This window comes from Peromyscus californicus, unplaced genomic scaffold (genome assembly GCF_007827085.1).
Source record: "Peromyscus californicus insignis strain IS unplaced genomic scaffold, ASM782708v3 Scaffold_16__1_contigs__length_79575227, whole genome shotgun sequence".
NCBI lineage: Eukaryota > Metazoa > Chordata > Mammalia > Rodentia > Cricetidae > Peromyscus > Peromyscus californicus.
Genome location: NW_026294458.1, coordinates 4,075,408 through 4,092,329, shown reverse-complemented (window position 1 = coordinate 4,092,329; position 16,922 = coordinate 4,075,408). Strand labels below are relative to the sequence as shown.

Genomic DNA, 16,922 nt, shown 5'->3' with positions numbered 1-16,922 from the left:
ATGCAGAGAACTAGCTCTTTGCAAGGAACACAATGGTCCTTTCTTTTCTACGTCCAATTATGCTTGTGTTCTCTTCAGAAGTCCAGCAAGCTTCCAAAGTCCCACAGACTAAGCACAAGGTAGACTTGTTTCCAGATAGTCCATGTTCAGCCAGCCTCTTGCCATCTCTCTGCATTTTGTAGTCTGGACTTTCCAGAGCTGCTGCTGCACAGACTTCCCTTGCTGACTTCTCTGCCCAGACCTCCAAGGTGCTGATAAGAGCAGAAATGGCAGGTCCCTGAGCAGTGTGGGCATGGCTCACATACCCATAACCCAGCTTTCCAGAAACAGAAGCTGGAGAAATGCTGCCAGTTTTAAGGCAGCCTAATCCATAAAGGGAGTTCTAGCCAACCTCTTAGACGGCATTTTAATGGGGTGAGGAGTAAAGTGAAATAAAGTCCTGAAAGCAGGTATGTAAATATAAAGAGATGGAAAGCAACGTGGCAAAATGTTGGTGATTATCATGTTCATCACACACTATTCTTTCAACTTCCATAGCTTTAAGTCCACAGAAAAATAAAAAGGAAACACACACACACACCCCAAAAGCTGGGTGTGGTGGGGAGGCAGAGGCAGGCAGATATCTGAGTTGGAGGCCAGCCTAGTCTACAGAATGAGATCCAGGACAGCCAGAGTTACATGGAGAAACCCTGTCTTGAAAACCAAAACCAAAACAAAACAAGACCAAAAAACCCCCACAACATTTAAGTCAAGCCAGTCATGATCCAGTTTTGAAAAATGAGAATAGGCCCAGCAGAGAGCCAAACTGAAAGACAACTCTGACGACCTCTTCTCTGCTAGGCTGGTTGAGAGCTTTGAAGGAAGGAGAAGACCCAGCCACCTCCAGTGCCAGGGACCCCCACTTGGGAAAGGTAGGCCTGCCTGTGATCACCCTACAGAAACATTTGCAGGGCAGGGATGCATAAGGGCCTCCCTCCTTGAGGGTCTAGGCAGTTAGTCGATGGTTACTGAGGGAGGGAAAGACAGTTTTTCTTCCTTTCTTTTCTTTTTTTTTTTTTTTTTTTGGTGACATTTTCTTAAGTGGTATAGTCACCAGTAAGGTACGCATGTCACTACAATACCTCTCACCCAACTCTCCTGCAAGAGACCCTAATACACTCAGTGGGTCACCAAAAACAAACAAAACCAAAATGTAGGAGGGCTGGGAGGGAACAAGTATTAAGGTGACTATGATTAAAACACATTCTATACATGTATGAGAGTGTCATAATGAAACCCATTAATAAAAACACTGAATAAACATAGGTAACTTACCTGAAGTAATCACACGATGCAGCTAGCAGAATTCGATGAGCCTCAATGTGTCTCCCCTCTACCACCAGGACAACATCAAAGAGGATCCCACTGTCTCGCAAAGCAAGCAGGCCCCGGAGCAGGGCCTGGGAGTGCTGGGTGCTTCGATAGGTGTTGTTGACGCAGTGTGAGTGGGAGGGCTGTGTTGGCAGCTTGCACAGCTGGGCAAACTCCTGCTCCTCTGCCATCCTGACAGCCACAGCAGCCCTCACCACTGTAGTCAGCTGCAAGACACAGGGAGCAAGGAATGGGCAGGTAGGAAGCTGGCATGGTATCCCAGGCCAACGGCACTGCCCCCACGGCACCCGCTGCGGTGACTTCCCTGCGATCCCAAAGCCTGCTCCTCCCAGCCGCGGTCCCACTGGGCTTCTGTCTTATACCTGGTCTCTTCACCCACACGGCCTTCATCCTATGTGCCACCCTCAGCACTGCAGGAAAACAAGTGTTCTGAGGCTGGCATGACAACTCACAAATGGAATCCCGGCTACTTGGAGAAGATCACAAACTGAAGGGCAGAAAATTTAGACAGACCCTGTCTCAAAACAGAATTAAAAAGAGGACAGGGGTGTAGTTCAGTAAAGCACTGGACAGAGAAGAGTTCTGGGAGAAGACTTGAGACAGAATAGAAAGACAGGGAAAGTAAAGAGAACATGGGAGAAAAAGCAGCCTCTCACCCCCACGATCAGGTTCATTTTTTTCTGGCTGAGAGTTAAGAAATTCAATGTAACTGATAAGACACCAAAAGATGGCCTACAACAATATCCCTTTCCTGAGAAATATCTCAAACAAGAATACTAAAACACAGCCGGGCGGTGGTGGCGCACGCCTTTAATCCCAGCACTCGGGAGGCAGAGCCAGGCGGATCTCTGTGAGTTCGAGGCCAGCCTGGTCTCCAAAGCGAGTTCCAGGAAAGGCGCAAAGCTACACAGAGAAACCCTGTCTCGAAGAAAAAAAAAAAAAAAAAAAAGAATACTAAAACAAGCCAGACCCGGTGACTCAGCCTTTAATCCCAGCACTCTGAGTTTGAGGCCAGCCTAGTCTACATAGCAAACAAGTTCCAGGCCAGCCGAAGCTATACAGTGAGATCCTGTTTCAACAACAAAAGTGCTGAAACAGCAAAAAAAACAAAAAAAAACAAAAAAAAAACAAAACTTTGCTTAAGGCCACACCTATGTGACCTTTGAGTTTACCGTTATTAGCTCTTCTTTATCCCTAAAGCCAAACAATGCACCTCATTAACACTTTACAATTTCACAATTGTTTTGGTTTTTCCAAGACAGGGTTTCTCTGTGTAGCTCTGACTGTCCTGGAACTCACTGTGTAGACCAGGCTGGCCTCCAACTCAGAGATCCACCTGCTTCTGCCTCCCAGTACTGGGATTAAAGGTGTGCGCCGCCACCGCCTGGCTCAAAAGGAAAATCTTTAAGAAAAGTAATAAGTAGTTGGAGAGATGGCTCAGTGATTACAAGCACTGGCTACTGGTCTTCTAGAGGACTCGAGTTCAGTTTCTGGGACCTACATGGTGTCTTACGCTGTTTGCAACTCTAGCTACAGAGGATCCAATGCCCTCTTCAGGCTTCCACAGGCACCAGGCACGCATGTGGTGCACAGACATACATGCAGGCAAAACACCCATACACATAAAATAAAAATAAATCTTATGCTGGGCGTGGTGGCGCACACCTTTAATCCAGTACTTAAGAGGCAGAGGCAGGCGGATCTCTGTGAGTTCGAGGCCAGCCTGGTCTACAGAGTGAGATCCAGAACAGGCACCAAAACTACACAGAGAAACCCTGTCTCGAAAAACAAAAAAACAAAACAAACAAACAAAAAACCCCAAAAACAAAAACCTAAGCCAAACCTACTACAAATATCCCTTTGCCAACACACACACACACACACACACACACACACACACACACACACACACACACACAGAATGAACCAGAAACAACTGTGCACACTAGGGGTCAGGAAGCAACTATCCTGGAGGTAAGATAGGTCCTGTGGCCAACCATATGCTCTTTTAGCACAGGTCAGCCATTTAGAAGGCCAGAGCCTTCCTGCCACCTTACGAACCACCTCCAGTTCCCCACCATTTCTTTAATAATTAAGATGAAAACAAGGGTCAGTGAAATGGCTCGGTGGGAAACATTCGCCCTGTAGGCCTGACAACCTGAGTTCGATGCCTGGAACCCACATAAAGATGGAGGACTGGACTCCACACATACACTGTGCTGCACACACACATACAACAGCAACAATAAGTAAGTAAATGTAAAGATTTATTTTTATTTTGTGTACTATGTATGTGTGAGCCCTCAGAGGTCAGAAGGAGGTGGCAGCTCCTCTGGAATGCAGTGTGTGAGCCATTGGCTGAGGTGCTGGGAACAGAATCCGGTCTTCTGTAAGAGCAGTAAGTACACAAACTACTGAACCATTTTACCAGCCCCCAAATATGCATATTTTAAAGTAAACAGATGTTAACACAAAACTAGCCCAGAAAGGCTTCTTACCACAGAAGGGGCACATCCCTCGCCACCACCCACCTCCTCTTCTGGACCTCTGCTCTCACGCCTCTGCAGCCTCCCATCACACATGCTCACTTCTCCTCCATCTGTCTCCTGGCTGCAGGACTCTATTGGCTTATCCACACTTCCTTTCTACCCTGAACTGGGTGCTTTCTCACAAGGCCCTAGAGAGGGTTAGAGCTGTATGTCCCACCATCTGTCTCTGGGTTAGGATCTCTCCAGCCTGGAAACTCTGCCCTACAAGGCCTCCTCTCCTGACCTCTTCCTTTCCTTCAATCCATCCATTTCCCCAGGACATGCATTCCCAATGACATCTCCAGCCAGAATCCCTTCCAGCTGGTCTGTTTTTGTCAATCGTATACTACATTTTCTATCTGAAACCTCTTAGCCTCAATGACTGCCCCCCCCACCCCCTCTCTAGTCAGGGTTTCTCTGTATAGCCTTGGCTGACCTGGATCTCGCTCTGTAGACCAGGCTGGCCTTGAACTCACAGAGATCCACCTGCCTCTGCCTCCCGGGTGCTGGGATTAAAGGCATGCGCCACCATGCCCGGCTTCTCTTTTCCTTTTTAAGCCTATGTTTTCTAAGCTCCTTTGGTCTTGACTCTTCTCCTGGATCTTGCATAGCCATTCCCTTATTCTTCCAGGGTCACAGTTTAGAGTCAGAGCATAGGAATGTTGTTCCAACAGATTTCCCTCTCACCTCATTCTCTACAGACTCTTCTGTCCAGGATGGACAGGAGACCAAACATGCACCTATGACACCCATCATCCTCCACATAGGACCAGGTTTGTTTCTCATGATCCTACTCTGGCCATGACCAAGCTGATCACATCTACCTCGCACCTTCACATAATCTCAACAAACATGCTCTGGTGGTGAACCTGTCTTCTCTACCCTTGACAGCCTGTCTCACAGCATCTCAGGGATAGTTAGTTCCTATGGCTACACCTATCAGATTCTGGGTACTTGGCTGCTACCTCCAAACCTCAGCTTCCTCACCACAACAAATTATGGAGTCGGGAGGGCTTCCTCATCTGTGGAAGACTATGAGAACTAATTGCCTTAAAAGACACTAACTCCCACCCCACCACGTGTACGGGGATGGGGTTCCACAGCTGTCAGTTGAGCGGCCCATCTGCCCTCTTGGAAAGGGATGGATATCATCTACTTCCTAAACAGTCACCACAAGAACAAGTACAGTAAAATAGGGTGACTACTCCCCTGGGCAAAGTACATTTACTAAGACCAAGAAAAGGAATTCGGCACAACATCCAAGGTCTCTGGTATAGCCAGACATAATGGCACAAGCCTGACTCCAGCACTCAGGGGTACTAATGAGAGGACCACAAGTCTGAAGCCAGCCTGGAATATGTAGAGACTTGTCATAAACAAATAATGAAAGAAACTGGAGCTAGGGTTAGAGAAAAGGTTCAGAACAACTAAGAGCGCATACTATTCTTGCAGAGAACTGGAGTTTGGTTCCCAGCACTCTATCAGGTGGCTCAGTTCCAGGGGTCCGGATGCCCTCTGCTGGCATCCAGAGCACCTTCACTCAGGCACACATACACAGACACTTTTTTTCTTCAAAGACAGAACATGGAGACTCTGGTGACTGCAAATCTATAATATTCTTCCGCTTTCCATTAGCTTCTGTTTATAACTTCATGCCCCGCCTATAGTCCACCCTATAAACATGTTTTACTTAAGGGATCCTATTTGATCCTGTCAAGACATGTGGTTTTCCTCCCATTGTTTGCTATCGCAAACAGTTGGGCACTGAAAATTATTTTAGAGGAGTCTTCAACTTATCGTTTACTGAAAAGGCATCCTCAACCCGCCCACCCCAATCTTCAGCAGTACAACGTAAGATGTGCAACAAAAGAAAAACCAGCAGCTTGGAAAGAGCAGAGGAGGGAGCGGGTCCTTATTTCCAAGGAGGGAGTCTCCAAGGGGTGCTGACGTGCTCCGTGGCTTGTTTCCCCGAGGCGCAGACTAGGAGCATCTCAGAGCTCGGCCTGACCCTTGGAAGCAGCCGCGGGCAGAAGGTGGCCCCGCCGCGCCCCGCCCGGTCTGTTCGTTCGGCCTGGCAGGATCCAAAAGGATCTAAACTAGTACAACCCGGTGATTCTGCACTGACAGCGCAAACTCTTCGGCTACTCTCAGCAACCGCAGCCGCGGCTGAAGTCTGAGGTCACGCCAGGCGCGGCAGCCAGGCCCGCCCTGGCGCCTGTTGCAATGCCTGCTCGCGTAGCCTCGAGGGTCGGGGACTGGCCGGAGGCCACACTCGGACCCGCGGCCCGCGACAAGCCTGGCCGACCGGGCTGAGACGGCCACGGCCCGCCTCATCCGCGCGAAGGCCTCGGCCGCCCGCACCACGGCGCCGAGCTCGCGCCGGAGGCCCGGGGGTCGCCCGGCCGAGCCCCCGCCACGTCAGGCAGTCGCCCGCGCCCGCCCCGGACGCCCGCGGCACTTGGCCCGGCTCCCCGCTCCCGCCGCCCCCGCCGCCGCCGCCGCCGCCGCCGCCCCCGCTCCCTTCCCCGCGTGCAGCGCGAGCTCGGCCACGCAGGCCGGCCGGGCCCACTCGGTACACGCCTCGCAGCTGACCTGGTGCTGCCGCAAGCTGAGGCCGCTCTCGCAGCAGGCGGGAGGCCGGAGGCGGGGGCGGAGCCTCACCGTCACGTGGGGCACCGCGCAGGCGCAAGTGGACTTACGGGAGGGGGGCGCCGGCGGGGCGGGGCGAGGCTGAAGAGCCGGCGGGACAGGGGCTGATCTGCTGCGGTGTCGCTGGGTGCCTTTTGGAGGTGCAAATCTGTGCCCTTCTTTCCCTTTCTCCTTGCCTCGTTCTTACCCTCACTCGTTCTCTCATTGATGCTTCTTTGCTCGCTTGACTCTTCACACCCATTCATTTACCATCTCACTCATTGCCTCCTTGCACTCACTCCCGTTTCCAAGCATTCATTTACTCATCCCTTACCTCATTCATTCCTCCTTCTTCCATCCACTTCCCCCTTTCCACCGTCATTCGTTTCCTCGTCCTCCCCGCGTTACTTCATTCACTTCTTCATCACTTATTCACTTGTTTCCCCTCGCTCCTTCCTTGCCGCCCTCTCTCAGTCGCTCCTACCCTCATTCATTCTGTCTTCCTTTCCTTCCTTCCTTTATTGTCTGGGTTCCTCCCTCTGCCTCTTATTTCCTCACTTCCTTATTCACTGGCCCAGGCATTCTCCCCTTTCTCCTCTCCTTGTACTTTTCTTAGACGGACTAGAAGGTCCCTCGCCCCATGTTCGCTGTGGAGAGTGTAGACGAGCAAAGGCTTTATGAACAAGTGTTGATTTTCTTCTTTTCTGAGACTCTAGATTAAACCTGGTTCCCAATCCCAAAACTTACCTGTCCTGGGGAGTCCTTTGGCACCCACATTCTCTGCCTCACCTCCAGGAGGACCACACTCCAGGGGCACATACCTGTGGCAACACCCAAGAGTAGATCTGTAGAGCCTTCTTACAGATGGGAGCAAGTTGTGGGGGCTGCAATGTAGAGAATGAAAGGCACTGTAGGGGAATGCGGTTGCAAGCATGGCTCCTCATGAAAAAAGGGAGGGAAGAAAGAAGAAGAAAATAAGTAACAGAAAGGCTGGTTTAGGTGAACCCCAATTGCTACCCAGAGAATAGACCTTGCCTCTAGGAAAAGAGGCACCCAGTGGAGGTAGAATTCTTACCCATTAAGGCTCCCTGAAGCAGATGTCTCCAGCTGTGTTACTGAACACTTTCAAATAGTGATCAAAGTATTCTAGCAAGGAGATACCATCAGCAAATATATGGGCATGAGAGCCAACAAAGAATGAGAAGAAGGGGATAAAATACACCCAATCAACCAAGAGAAAGTTCCAGAAGTAGGGAATAGGAGAATAGGAAGAGATCTCTAAATCCAGGCTGTAGAACTAGTTTATGTAGTATGAAGTTCTTCCCACCCCAAAAACCTAAACTCCCTTTGGTCTCTGGATTTGAAGGGAAGATTCTCTCTTTCCCTTTGTCGTACAACAGTTTCCTCCAAGACTGAAGCATTCCATCCTTCAGAGAAGATCCTTAAGCAGGAAGGTTAAATTAAAAATTAAAAAATAAAAAAATAAAAACTTAAAATAGCTTCAGGAAGTCCCTGAAACTGACCAGATTCACTAGACCCTTCTGAAGTGTTAATCTAATTAATTCTTTTTTTTTTTTTTTTTTTTTTGGTTTTTCGAGACAGGGTTTCTCTGTGTAGCTTTGTGCCTTTCCTGGAACTCGCTTTGGAGACCAGGCTGGCCTCGAACTCACAGAGATCCGCCTGGCTCTGCCTCCCGAGTGCTAGGATTAAAGGCATGCGCCACCACCACCCGGCAATTAATTTTATCAATAAAAAATCAAGAGTCAGATATCAGGGTAGAAACCTGAAAAATCAGAGAAGCGGGGGAGCAGCCACAGTCGCTTCCTACTTCTGTGGTTCCTCCAACCAAAAGGGTCCAGATCCTCTCTCTGCCCTGCCTTACTACTTCTTGTCTCCTCTCTCTACAGTCCTCCAAACCTCTATGGTTAATTTTGGTCGGCTAGTGGCTGGCCCCCCCTCTGACTCCAAGCAAGCTTTATTTGTCAGAACACAATCAAAATATCATACAACACCGCTCCCTGCCAGAGTAAACAATAAAAGCTGAAAGTCCTTCTCAGACAGGTGAGGCTGAGCTGCACAGAAGACTCTCAGAAGAGGAAAGCTGTAAAGTAGACTCAGACCAGAGCAGCTGCCTGAACAAAGCAGAAACCTGGAAGAGATTTAGACCAAGTGAGACAACTGGGAAGGACACCGCAGTCCACTCACCTTCCCACAGGCTGTGCAGTTGGGCCAGGTCCCCAGCTTGTGAGCTGTCACCCATGCTGGTCGATGATGCAGCTGTCTCTGAGTCATTTCTGCTCCTGTAAGTGACCCCTCACCCATATTTCTGTAAGTAACCCCAATAAAACTCATCGGTTCACCAAATTGGACTTTGGTGGTACCCGTACTTTGGTCTGTTGTAGGATCCCTGTCTGGAGTGAGTAGACGTGTGTTGTCTTCCCAGGAAATTTTGTCACACGACACCCTTCAAGAACCCACTATGGCTGCCTATGGCCATGACAGTATATCTCTTCTAAGGAAGCTCCTCTTTGGACCTGAAGACCTCCTTCTCCCCTTTAGGGCCCCTCCCCCCCAATAAAGCTCTTCTGAAGGGTAATGTGTGTCCATTCTTTTTCATGAAGCTTCCAATGACAAACCAAAGTAAGGGTTCCACTGAAATCCATGTTTATGAACCAGTGTGTTCATTAGGCTTATTTAGAGGAGCCATTTATAGGGTGGGCCCAAAAAACTATCACTTAAAAGTGCCACCCTGTCGTTGAGGATGACCTCATAGAAACTGCGTCATGAAGTCCCAGTTTCAGTTCATCTTCCACTTCTTATATACTCTAGAATCTCCCAAGATCACGTGTTCGTAGGAGGAAGGCCAGAAGGAATAACTAGAGTGCCCGGTGAGAGACCTACAGTTCTTTTTTTTTTTTTTTTAAGACTTATTTATTTATTTGTTTATATATTATACAGTGTTCTGCCTGCATATATGCCTGCATGCCAGAAGAGGGCACCAGATCTCATTATAGATAGTTGTGAGCCACCTTGTAGATGCTGGGAATTGAACTCAGGTCCTCTGGAAGGGCAGCCAGTGCTCTTAACCTCTGAGCTGTATTTTTCTGCTCCTTTAGTTACCATGTCTAACAGGCAATCTCTACTCCAAAATGTCATGTTATATCTAGAGGAAAAAACAGTACTACAACAGTTATCTCGTCAGTCTTATTGGAGAGCAACATCATCCAGAGATCTTCAAGTGTTTGCCAAGCTAAAACAGATATAGGAAAGATTAAAGACAACTTATTAAAGAAAATACACTGATAAAAGTGACAGAAATGCAGTGGATACATTCTAAGAGAGAAAGGCACCCTTGGAAAATGGTAGATCACGGGACCTTCTAGCTGCCCCTCATTATCTCTGCCAGAAATCAGATCATGCCTCCTGCAATCTGTCCCCTAGGATAAAGAATTAACAGGTGTCTGCTGTGACAGAGCACGCTGGGCCTTGGTGGGGAAGGAAAGCCTCCTCCCTCCTGCAACTGCAAGATAAATATATGCTACTACTTAACACCTGCCTCGATGCCTGCTGGCATGTGGGCCAGGCCAGGCTAAGTCACATGGTGTGGAACTTTTTGGCATCTCCTGAAAATATATGAGTCACTTTCTTCCAGGCCCTCTGTCATGCTGTACACAGTGGTGTCACCTAAGGAAGCTCCTCTTTAGACCTAGGCCTGCTGTCCCCCTCACGGCCTCATCACACAGTAAAGTTCTTCTGAAGGGTGATGTGTGTGTCAGCCCCTTCCAGGAACCTGCTTCTTTTTAAGTTATAACAAGAGAGAATGGGAATTTTTTATAACAGTTATAGGAAGTTACTTGGTCTTACTGTTAGGATGGAGGCTGGTTCTGTGAGGAACTGATCAACAGACCCTCAAAAATAAGACATAGAAAGACAATGCGTTGGCCAGCTCAAGGTCCTAAAACAGGTATAAAGATAATGGTCACGATATGAAGAGAGTAAAAGTACTACCCTAGGTAGGCCAGCTGAGGACCCCCAAAAGCAAGACAAAAGGTACAAATAGGTATTAGTGGTCCCTGCTAGCTAAGTCAGATAAAGCACACTCAAGACCCCCTCTCCAGTGGAAGCATGTCCAGAGTGCTCTTACCCTTGCTCTTAGAAAGCTTTTCAACTCTAGGGTACTTAAACCTCTATCCACACTCATGCGTCTTCATCTTAGTTATTTTCTGTCTTTCTTTTTGAAAGATTTATTTATTTATTATGTATACAGTATGTATGCCTGCAGGCCAGAAGAGGGCACCAGATCTCATTACAGATGGTTGTGAGCCACCATGTGGTTGCTGGGAACTCAGGACCTTTGGAAGAGCAAGCAGTGCTCTTAACCTCTGAGCCACCTCTCCAGCCCTTAGTTATTTTTCTATTCCTGGAATAAAACACCATGACGAAGGCAACTTACAGAAGGAAGGATTTATTTCACCTACGGTTCCAGAAGGATAAGAATCTGTCATGGCAGGGAAATGTGGCAGCAAGTACCAGGTGTGGTAGCAGGAGAGCTGAGAGCTGACATCTCAAACCACGAACAGGAAACAGAGTGAACTGGGAAGGACAAGTAGCTTTTGAAACTTAAAGCTCGCTTTTTACTTCCTCCAACAAGACCACAAACAAGACTTAAGCCTCCTCAAACAGCATCACCAACTGGGAACTAAGTATTCAAATGCCCCAAAATACAGGGGACATCTCATTCAAACTACCACAGTGTTATATATCTGATTATAATAGACTGAGTTCCTGATAAAAAGAGGCCTAAAATGTTTTTTGCCCCTAAAATGTTTTTCCTCGTCTACCCTGGGAAGGGATAACAGGAGGGAGAGTTGAACCCCATGCCTGACAGTACAACAGAATAGACTAAAGGGAGAAGGTAGAAATAAATTTATGGCATGTCTTTAATCCCAGCACATCTGGAGGCAGAGGCAGGGAGATCTCTATGAGTTTGAGGCCAACCTGGTCTACATACTGAGTTCTAAGACAGTCAAAACTACATTTTGTTGGTTTTTTTTTTAAAGTAACAACAACAACAACAACACTAATCATAAATTTATGAAGAAGGCTCCATGTCTTACAGGAAAGAACAAGCTTTCCTTAGCTGGCGTTGATATGCAACATGAACAAAGCCTGCTAACTCACCTGCTTTACCTATGACTGTTACTCACTTGCAAAATCAACCTTTTCTCACATCTAAGTTCCTGGGTGACACCTTCCCTTTTCTCATGACTATTTTTCACTAGAAAATATTGTATATTTGGGGCTGGGAGAGATGACTTGATGGTTAAAAGCTCAGACTGCTCTGGCTGAGCATCCTCTTTGGACACCCACATGCTCTCACACTCGTGTGCAGGCACACAGACACACAGATACACACATACAATTTAAAAATAGCCGGGCGGTGGTGGCGCACGCCTTTAATCCCAGCACTCGGGAGGCAGAGCCAGGCGGATCTCTGTGAGTTCGAGGCCAGCCTGGGCTACCAAGTGAGTTCCAGGACAGGCGCAAAGCTACACAGAGAAACCCTGCTTGAAAAACCAAAAAAATAAATAAATAAAATAAAATAAATAAAAAATAAAAATAATAAATCTTTAAAATTTGGTTGTTAATAAGAGACACAGGAGACCCAACCTGAAGAATAGTTTCAAAGGAAACACAGAGCAAGGCTCTGGCGTTTAGGAACTTACATGAGAGAACAAAGAATTCTGTAAGCACAGGGCTCTGCCACCTCTGTAGAAAGGAGGAATGCTCTCCTCTGAGGCATATTGTTTCTAATCCAGTGTTCATTCTGCACTTCAATAAAGCTTTCTCCTCCACCAACCTCTGTCTCCGGTTTGTTGCTAACATTACAGGTAGCATGGCCTCCAGGCCCTCACACTCAGGTGGATGCTGACGCTGCCGGGCTTGGCCAGACGCGCCTTTTCTAGAGTGTACTACCGCTCCCTTGCTCACTCACATGGTAAACTCTTGACTGCTCTACCTCCTCGTGCCATTGAAGTTCTCCTGCTTTGTGAACATACACACTGAGACTTCTGAGGGGGTAGAGAGCAGAGGGAACTGCAGACCTCCCTGGAACATTCTGTCTTAGCTACAGCATCTGTGCTCACAAACCAGGCCACATACATCCCTGAGATCTTTCTCCCCTGAAAATGTGTGACAGGTCACCTGCTGTGACCCCAAAGCCTTTCTCCTCTCAAAGTTCTCACAAAAAGCTGACTCTTTCCCTTCTGACCCCCCTCACTGCCCCAACTCAGTCACCAGGAGTCACAGACAACCTGACCACAGGCGCATATTGTATACTACTTATCAGCTAAGCCTGGCTAAGGGGCCTCCCTCCTCCCTCCTCCCTGGTCCCTCCTCCCTTTGTAAGAACAAAACTCACTTTGCTAAAACCGAAGCCTGCCTCTTCCGAGCCCCATCCTACTGTGTGTAGCACTGCTGACTCTGCTAAGAAGCCTTTTACCCCTAACGACTGTCCATCTCTGCACTGTCTTCCTTGGTCGGCTCTGTCTCTGGTGTGTGGTAACCTCGGGTCATGAGGAACTTGTCAGGGCTCAAACCCAAGCTAACTGACTGAGGTGCCTATTTAACAGATCAAAGCAGACCTGGCCACCAGGCTCTCCCAGCTTCCCTCAGTCCCTACCCCATCCTACACTCCTCCAGCCTAGGGGCTGCCAGTCCTTCCGTGTATAACCCAGCCATTTGGGTTACCTGGTACTTTCTTGACTCTCCCCTCTCCTCACATGGCCCAGATCCGGGTAGTGTTCACTCTGGACTCTCCCAGATGTCCCTGCCTCTGGCTATGCTCTCCCTTTTATCTACAGTAAACCTTCTCCTCCACCATATGAGGAACCTGCCTGACTTCATTTTGAAGACAGGAGACACTATGCTGTATTTTTAAAAATAAGTTTCTATTTACTGTGAGAGTTGAGCTGCTTTCTGTTTCCTGGAAACTGACCTTCCCCAAACCATGACCTTGATTTGTTTTTGAGAATATCCTTACCTTCCCTGACCCCTCCCTAATCACATGTGGGTGACCATATGATTTTTTTTTAAGTTTTTTTTTAAATTTCCTTATTGCCCCATTGTCTCCCTTCTGTAAAACTACTCATGATTTTACTCCTTAAAAGGGGCCCAAGAGATGGATTTAGGGCTGCTTTTTTTTTTTTTTTTCAGAGCTGAGGACCGAACCCAGGGCCTTGCACTTGCTAGGCAAGTGCTCTACCACTGAGCTAAATCCCCAACCCCGTAAGGCTGCTTTCTTTAACCTGACTTAGGAGGCAGTCTCTGGCCAGCTCTTAGGTGCACCCCAATAAAAATCAAGCTTGCAGGGCTGGACTGATGGCTGCGAGGTTAAGAGCACTGGCTGTTCTTCCAGAGGTTCTGAGTTTAACTCCCAGCAAAACACATAGCAGCTCCGAGCCATCTACAATGAGATCTGGCGCCCTCTTCTGGCACGCAGGCATACATGCAGGCAGAACACTGTATACATAATAAATAAGTCTTTAAAAACACATCAAGCTTGCTTCAAATTTGGCTCAAATTATGGCAGTGATCTTATTCTCGCCATTGGGATTAACATTTTCTGGAGAGTCCCAGCAAGATTCAGACTACCCACCCAAATTCTCTGGGGTTGCCTTCAGTTCGCAGACTATTGGGGTGAACCTTCGTGCAGAGAAGAGCAGCAAGCATCTACGGCCTCCTGGTGAGTCATAGTTTGGTTCTGTTTTGTGGGATCATTATCTGGGATGTAGAGGGGGTTCGACAGGACCCCAATATTACCCCACCCAGGGGTTTTATGGTTTGGTTTTATGTCCTGTTTGTCTTGTCTTTGGCTTCATTTCTCTGTTGTGCCCTGGGCGCCAGACCCCCAAAGAGACCACCAGAGACACGAACTCACTGAAATGCAAAAGCAAGGTTTATTGAAGCAGTTCAAGCTGCGGCAGGGCCCTCGTCAAGCCATCCAATACAGTGGAGGCTGGAGGAGGTGCCCGCCCCTCTGCAAGCTCAGGTTTTTTTTGTTTTGTTTTGTTTTGTTTTGTTTTGTTTTTTGTTTTTTGTTTTTCGAGACAGGGTTTCTCTGTGTAGCTTTGCGCCTTTCCTGGGACTCACTTGGTAGTCCAGGCTGGCCTCGAACTCACAGAGATCCGCCTGGCTCTGCCTCCCGAGTGCTGGGATTAAAGGCATGCGCCACCACCACCCGGCAAGCTCAGGTTTTAAAGGCAAAAACCATAAGGTTACATCAGTTAGGGGCTCTAATATGGGTATAATTCTGATTGGCTCAAGTTTTAGGGGCTTTTCAGAATTTCTGTGTTATCTTGCTTTGTAGTTTTCACCGGTTGTTTGTCAAACTCTATAAACTACTTCTGGCATTCTATGGTTAACCAGTTGCTACCAGATAGCTCTTCAAACGTCCTGACTTTGTCCTGGGACCTATGTCAGCAGCTCTGAGAATTTTGAAACTCAGGCCTGTTTCCAGCTGGGGTGAGGGGTTTGCTTGAAATGGGGGTGCTTTGGCTCTTCATCTTCTTTCTGTAGTTTTACTTTCTGTGTAAATTGGTTTATTTTGGCCTTGGGGTGACTGAACTCACCGACAGTACGGGTAATAAGACCGGCAAGCCTAACAACCCTCTAACTCAGCAATCGAGCACCTGTGTCTCGTGGTGATGCTTAGATAAAAAGAAAAAGTTTCAAGCTTATGTAAGCTGTGAGGGTCAAAGAAAGTGTTTTAGGGCATGTACACACAAGTGGTACATACAAGGTAGGGAAGTGATTTAAAGTGCAAAAACTTAAAAGGTTTCAGACTTTTTTCCCTCTCTATGCTACTGTTATACTACGACTTCAAAAGTTCAGATTTCTGTCTGTGACTCTAAAGACCCCTGACTAATACAGATGGGAAAGACATAAAAAACAAACCTGTTCTTCCCTCCAGAAATCTGGGAATTGGAAGTGATCAATAGCTTGGTGATCTGTGTTATCTGTTGAACCAGGCCATGTCAAGCTCCTACAACCAGGACTGAGGTGACTAATAGCCCAAATGACCTGCGCACTATCTGTATGACTGAGACCTGGCCAGAACCGTCCCTAGGCCCTTAAGCTAACACAGATAGCCTCTCTCGAAGAAATGACAAGTACTATTATGTGAGATTTTTATTGTGTTCTGACAAATAAGCTTACTTGGAGTCAGAGGGCAGAGCTAGCCACTATCTGACCATAGAGGTTTGGAGGACTATAGACAGAAAGACAGGAAGTGATGAGGTGGGGCAGAGAGAGGAACAGTAGGGCAGGAAGCAACTGTGGCTGCTCCCTGTTCTCTGATCTTTGAAGTTCTTACCCCAATACTTGACTCCCAATTTTTTATTGATAAGATTAATTAGATTAACGCTTCAGTGTACCTTGAGTCAAGTTTCCATGTAAGTATGTTTCCTTATGCTCCCGGGATTGTATTACACCAGGAAGCTTTTTCCCAAATTGTACTGTTTTAAATATACTAACAACAAACCTGTCTTCAGACTCTCTGAAGTCTTGACAAGTTGATAAATCAGTCTTAACTGAGTTTGGTTTGTTTGGTTTGGTTTTTTTGAGACCATTTCTTTGTGTAGCTCTGGCTGTCCTGGAACTCCTTCTATAGACCAGGCTGGCCTTGAACTCGCAGAGATCCTCTGGCCCTCTGCCTCCCGAGTGCAGTGCAGCACCACATCCAGTCACACCACTTCTGTAAAAATAGAGCCAGTGCTTTCAGGAACTGCAGGTATCAGAGCTCTGTCACTGTTGGAAGACTTAAGCTTCACTTAGCAAACAGAATAGAACTGCTAGGGGACATGAGATCACAAGTAACTTACTATTTTCTCTAGTCGCCCTGGTTAGAATTCAGCTGTTGCCAAGCTATAATACCTGCTGCAGCAGCCCTCCCCTCTCCCAGGTATCTACAGGCACCCTACTGCGACATTGTGAGTCCCTAGCTCACAGATAACTGAGTACCAAGGGCTTTACCTAGAGAGGTGAGCTTATAATAAATGGGGTACTAGTGGCCATATACCCTGTCCCTCACCCACTTCCCGAATCTGCTTGTGCTGTGGAGGACACCCCTCCCCGCCCCCTCCCAGCCACGCCCCCGCCCCGCCCCCTCCCCAGCTTCAGAAAGGTGTAGGAAGAGACCCCCACTTGCGCCAGAGACTCTGATTTCCTCTCCTCAGAGGCCCCACTGTTTGGTCCCAAAGAAACCCGAGGAGTCTCACTAAGTAACTGTGGCTCCTCCCACCATTTCTCACTCTGCTCCTAAACCTCTCCAACCCAGGGGCTGGACTTCCCTTCCCTTCCCCCAGCTTCTCTTTCCTATATGATTGAACCCATTTT

At 47.7% G+C, this 16,922-nt stretch overlaps 1 protein-coding gene and 1 long non-coding RNA gene across 2 annotated transcripts in view; one reads left to right on the top strand and one right to left on the bottom strand.

The window, feature by feature from the left end:
- Klhl22 (kelch like family member 22) overlaps positions 1-6,596 on the bottom strand; it is a 42,640-nt gene extending 36,044 nt beyond the window's left edge. Inside the window, exons 1-2 of the mRNA XM_052740070.1 lie at positions 6,492-6,596; positions 1,315-1,577 (exon numbers count right to left, since the gene is read on the bottom strand). Coding sequence (XP_052596030.1) covers positions 1,315-1,541 — 227 coding nt within the window. The 5' untranslated portion in view covers positions 1,542-1,577; positions 6,492-6,596. The remainder of the gene's footprint in view (positions 1-1,314; positions 1,578-6,491) is intronic.
- Positions 6,597-6,623: 27 nt separating this feature from the next.
- On the top strand, positions 6,624-9,105 carry LOC128111466 (uncharacterized). Its single transcript, XR_008218654.1, has 3 exons — positions 6,624-6,688; positions 8,435-8,829; positions 8,930-9,105. It is a non-coding gene; the product is annotated as an uncharacterized LOC128111466 (long non-coding RNA).
- The last annotated feature ends 7,817 nt before the right edge of the window (positions 9,106-16,922 follow it).